The 6,000-nt window shown below is 48.1% G+C and overlaps 1 protein-coding gene across 2 annotated transcripts in view; it reads left to right on the plus strand.

Moving 5' to 3' along the window:
* Positions 1-5,618, plus strand: part of LOC138582623 (vascular endothelial growth factor C-like) — a 170,171-nt gene extending 164,553 nt beyond the window's left edge. For both annotated transcript variants that reach the window (XM_069654071.1, XM_069654072.1), the window contains exon 7: positions 5,343-5,618. In XM_069654071.1, coding sequence (XP_069510172.1) covers positions 5,343-5,457 — 115 coding nt within the window. In that variant the 3' untranslated portion in view covers positions 5,458-5,618. The remainder of the gene's footprint in view (positions 1-5,342) is intronic.
* The last annotated feature ends 382 nt before the right edge of the window (positions 5,619-6,000 follow it).

Raw genomic sequence — 6,000 nt, forward strand, 5'->3', positions numbered from 1 at the left:
CTAGCCTCTTACAGACCCATAGCACTCTTAAACATTGATGCAAATATATATTCAAAAATCCTGGCAAACCGCCTGAATCGCGTTCTCCCGAAGATCATTCATCCCGACCAAGCAGGCTTCATCCTCCATCGATCAGCGGGAGACAACATACGAAGAACCCTGAACCTGGTGGACCTCACCTCTCGGAACTCCCAAAAACTGGTCTTAGTGGCTCTGGACGCAGCCAAGGCATTTGATCGAGTAGATTTGCCCTTTATGAAGCTTACCCTATAGGCCTTCGGCTTCGGGTCAACTTTTCAGACAATGGTGCTGACCAACTATAAGAGCCCAAGTACGAGTCTAAGAATTAATGGGCACAACTCAGCTCCGATCCCCCTATCATGCGGAACCCGGCAGGGCTGCCCGCTATCACCCTTACTCTTTGCCCTCACCATGGAGCCTTTGGCCCAAAGGATTAGGGGAAACGATCGAATTAAAGGGCTGCAGGACGGCCCCAACCAACATAAAATCGCCCTATACACGGACGATGTCCTACTCACGATCTCAGAAGCCCAATCATCATTGAAACAGGCAATACGAGAACTTACCACCTATGGTGAGGTCTCAGGCTTCACTATAAACTTTGACAAATCCTCGGCCATGGGCATCGGGCTCACTCCAGCAGAACCGGAGCCACTGACGACGATGTGCCCGATGACATGGGTGAAGAAGGCCATCCCCTACCTGGGGGTCCACATCCCGGCTAACCCAAGAGACACATACAAAGCCAACTTTCCTCGGCTACTGAAAGAACTGGAAGGCGACTTGAAACGATGGGAGACCCGAGAGATCTTACTGCTGGGGCGCATCACAGCATGCAAGATGAACCTACTGCCGAGGTTCCTATAGGCCTGCGCTTCCCTCCCAGTAGCGATCCCCACACCAACCCTTAGGGACATCCAAAGGAAAATGCTGAAATTCATCTGGATAGGTAAGAGAGCGAGAATCCCTCTCAAAACGATGCTGGGGGGCTCCAAGCAGGGAGGTGTGGGGGTCCTGGACTTGAGGGCCTACAGTGTGGCAGCACAACTAGCACAGTTTCAGGCATGGCAGACCATAACAAACCGCCCCAGGTGGGTAGAGCTGGAACAATCACAAACACCTTTACCCTTGCGATTTCTGCCACACATTCCCCCCCCCTTAGAACACACTGGGGAGACCTCCTCCTATCAACTAAACACACCCTTAGTTCCTGGGACTGGGCTCTAAAGCAGAAGGGAGTGCCCAGAGGACTGAGCCCACGCTCCCCGGTCTTCCATAACCCATCCTTCTCCCCCGGAGCAGACCCCGCAATTTCTGGAACTGGATAAAGGGCGGGCTGGAGACCATAGACCAGCTATATATGGGAGGGACACCCCTCACCTTCGCCCAATGCAAGGAGAAGTTCCAACTCCAGGAAAGAGACAGATTCACCTATATCCAGCTACGCCACTGGTGCTCCCAACCGCAGACTCTGCAGGCAGCAACTCGCCCGCCCACCGCCCTGGAGCTGACACTGGGGGACCTTCCAACTCGAGGCAGGGTATCCACCCTATATAGGCGCTTCTTAAGGGACTTCCTGTCCACAAAGACCCGCTGCATGGCTCAATGGGAGGCGGACCTGGGCCATCCGGTCGAGGACCAAACCTGGGTAGACATCTGGACCAGAACACATACCTCCTCCACGTGCGTTACCAATAAGGAATGTGCGTACAAGGTGCTCTATCGGTGGTATTACCCGCCCCTTCGACTTCACCACATGAACCCACATGTGGCTCATGCGTGCTGGAGAGGATGTGGTCACCCGGGCTCTTTCTTCCATATGTGGTGGGCTTGCCCAAAGATACGACAGTTCTGGAGGACATGCCTAGAGACCATCGCACAATTTACGGGAACGGCGATTCCTCTAGAACCTGAACCAGTCTTGCTGGGAGCCCCGATCCCCGCGATCTACCCGCGCTCCGGGACTAAGTCTAAACTATTGACACACTGCCTTCTGGCGGGGAAAACGGTGTTGGCTAGGGCCTGGAAATCCCCAGAAGGACCTCACATAGCCCAATGGTGGTCTAAACTCTGGGACATCCTGATCGCGGAGAAGGTCACGGCAGCACAGGCGGGAACGCTCCACCGCTTTCAGAATGTTTGGAGCCCAGTGCTGGAATACAACCAGCGCTTCCCCGCCCAGACCTACAAACCGACCAGGGCCCGATGGATCTTGAAACACCAAGGGGACCCGAGTGAAGACACATAGACGCTAAGGGGCGAACTGGACAACCCAGAAAGAAAATTCCACCTCCAAACATGAGGGAGGGAGAGGCCAAAGGGAGGCAGGAGGGAGGAAGCCTGATGGGGGAAATGAGGACTGGGGATCGAAGAACCTGAATACGCATTGCTTGTGATATGTCATGATTTGTATACTTGCCATCCTGCCTTGATTTAAAATAAACGAAGTTAAAAAAAAAAGATAGCACCATACATGCAAACCAAATTTATCACGCCAAGAATGAGTAAGAATGCTCCAATGATAGTGTTATAGAAAGGTGTATAAAAGTATGTTGAGCAGAGGCGTTCCTTACAGCTTAGCCATCTAGTTCTCTGCTACTTAAACGACAATCTTAGAACAGGTTTATTCTATCACTGTGGTACTGTCAGCAATATTCTTTCAAAGAGACACAAACAGATTTGACCTTGGAGACCAGATACCTGTTGGTGCTCGATCTCTGCATACGGATCATATTCAATGGCTGTGAGACTGTATTGTTAACTGAAGCTGGAGGTGAAATGTCTGTTGAAGGTGCATCACTATCGGCAACAGCCGCTGAAGCTGTGGCATCCAATGAAGCATAACCATGTACAGATGCAGGTGTGGATGAGGATGATATTGATGACACAATCTCTGCAGGAGTGAGAGCAGCACAGGTCTCTGGAAACACCATTGTCAGTTCTGATGCTTCAACGTAAGGCTCTGCTTTCTTGCAGGAGTATACTGAAGTTGGATGTCACTTGCACTTGATAGCTTTCTGGATTATGAGAAGGTCCTAGAACGGTCTATGCCTAAGTAGTGAAGCGCAGAGTTTCTCTGGGGTACATGCAGATAGGCCCAGTCACTTGATTTAAGGTAATAACAGGGTTTCTAGCAGGCTCCAGCAAGCCTTCTTTAACGGCAGATAGAGATGTTTGATCACCTGTATGAGGGACTTGCAATAATTCAAAACAGTCTCATCTCCCAAATTGATATTCAGGTTTCCTAAATGTGAAGGAAGATTAGTGCCCATGCGCTTTGAATACCCTGTTATTATCTCGTGGGGTCACAATTCATTCTTTCAATTAGGTTTGTTATGGATATGAAGCAGAACTAATCATAAGGCCACAGGCCATTTAAGCCCAATCTCTTTGCAAACTTTGGACACAAGATTTTTAATACCAGAATTTCTGTGTTCAACATCGCTGCTGGATTGAGGCTGATGGCGAAATTGTAAGTGTTGAGAACTATTCAGAGCCCCGCAAATATCTCTGACCACTTGGCCTGTAAAATTGTTACCTGCGTGACTGACTTTAGTAGTTGGAAGACCAAATCGAGAAGTAACTCTAAGAATTGTCTTTGCGACAGTGACGTAGTCAACCTTTCTGCAAGGGTAAGCTTACACATCCCTAGAAAACACAACACCTTTGAATTCTCCCCACAATATATCTTCTTTGAGCTCTTCGGGCCTCTACAAATAGGTAGGATTAGGGCCTGGAGCATTCGGATCGGGCATAGAGCATTGCAGAGTGCTCAAACCCTTCTCTATGGGACAACATTGCCTTGTACATGTACAAATCATCTCATGGACTCCTGTGGAAGCGGGTCCGCAAGCAACATGTTTCTGGTATGTAACATTGATACTTCAATCATTGCATATATAATTTCCAGACAATAAGTGTTTCCAGTGCAATGGCCGTGTTTCTGTACACAATGTTAGCAGTGGGATGGAATAACTGGGGGATCACTCCTTATACCGTCTTTGGGGCCTTCATCAGCGAGCAGATAGTGGTCCCTGGCCTCCAGGGTCACCCAGTAACACCCCCTAGCCTCCCACATGTGACTTCATGACAACACCAAAACGGCACCTGGGAAATGGGAGCAACCTGAATAACTGCAACCTCTGGCTCTGCTTCCTGGTCAGCCCTGCCATCTGGCAAAATATACAGCATGATACTGGATTCCTGAGAAAAGACTGCTCTCTGAAGAGGAGCTGCACAAGGCTCTGAACACTGTGCTCTCTTAGAGATGGATAATAATGCTCCCTGAGGACTGACCAAAGGGACAGCAGCTCAGGGCAGGTTATCTACACAGTATGCCCAGCTCAAATGGCACTTTGTACCATTTACAGTGCCGGGGGCACTCTTTGTTATTACAGCAGGGGCAACAAGGGCCCTTCTGTAATAGTAATTCTGAATGCACACCCATTAGCTTATCAGGTGCCTATTCACGATGGAGCTTTTCCCCATTTGTATGGGGTCATGCCCAATGCAAATGATAAACACTGAGTGCCTGGGCTCAAGATCTGTGTTAATAAACTTTGTGCTCTGGCTATCAGGCCATGTAAGAGGTGGGTCACATGCACAAATACACATACGCCCTACCTTCATTGCACTTGTTGAAAGCACTTGTTGAAAGGGGGTCACGTGTGTCCCATGGGGTTGGTGGTGCATTGCCTCCTTTTAATGTGTGATCAGATTTGATCCTCCTTTTTGATCTTAGCACAGCTCTGCTGCACTAAGAGCAAATAATGAGTCCAAGCCATGCTGCCCCTCCTGAACACTCTATTTGTACTTGGGGGGAGGCTTTAGTTAGATAATGGGGCGTACAGGCCTTGGCTGCGCTCAAGAAAGGCAGTCTGCACTGCACCAAGTACAGCCCAGGCCTTTGCTAATGCTGCCCCAACCCCCACCTGGAACTCAGCCGTACCAAGCAGTAAATGACCCTCACATTTGGTTTCTCTGAGCTAAATGATGGGTTACTCTTTTAAGGCCGCATCTCCTTGATAGAAATTAGCAATGTCAACCAGTTGTTAACTGGGCTGGACACACAGACTGACATCAGAGCGAGGCTCAGTGTCCGGCTTGTTTAACAACTTGGGATGAGTGTGGCAAAAGTTAGATGGACTGGGTATACTGAAGCATGTTCAAGGAACAGTTCTGCAAATGTAAGCCTTAATCATACTCCAAGACAGACTGGTATTAAAGTGCTCACAGTTTAATCCAATGTAAAGAGACTTGTTAAATGTTTTATAGGAACAGCACCCATTTCTAAAAGAAATTCTCTTTATGTATCTCTCCAGCTGCTACAGGGTACCCTGCTCAAGGAGGAGGCCACGATGTCCAAGCAACTATTACTACAGTAGCTCTGTGTGCTATTGCCTCCCAAATCACCTGAGAGCCTTTGAGCACCTCTGACCAAGCCAGGTTGGCATCCACATGAAGACATCACACTATCTAAAAGAAAGGAGCAAAAACATTAAAAGCACGTAGAATAACTCGGTGTCCAGTCAACTGGTCGAATGCCAAATGGTCGATTTTTTTTTTTTATATATATATATATGTGTTTTGTGGGTTTTCGTGTGGGGAAAAAAAATAAAAAAGAAAAAAAGGGGGTTGGGGGGGGGGGGGCCCCACCAAAAAAAACCAAAAAATGGGTAAAAAAAAAAAAAAATAAAAAATTCGACCATTTGGCATTCGACCAAATGGTGTCGACCAAATTGTGTCGACCAAATGTTTTCGACCATTTGACTGGTAACCGAATAACTCTACATATGCTGCGGAGCTGCAAGAACTTTGAAAACTGACATTTTGATGTGGTGCACCAGGTACATTTGGATGAGAATTGAAATATCAAACTGAGCAGAGTTTGCAGTGTTGGGTATAGACGAGGGTAGACCAAGCATATTCATGCATCAACAAAAAGGACTTTACCATGCCATGGTGAAGCCGAAAAGACAT

The sequence above is a fragment of the Ambystoma mexicanum genome, chromosome 3q (assembly GCF_040938575.1).
Source record: "Ambystoma mexicanum isolate Mex_15411 chromosome 3q, UKY_AmexF1_1, whole genome shotgun sequence".
Taxonomy (NCBI): domain Eukaryota; kingdom Metazoa; phylum Chordata; class Amphibia; order Caudata; family Ambystomatidae; genus Ambystoma; species Ambystoma mexicanum.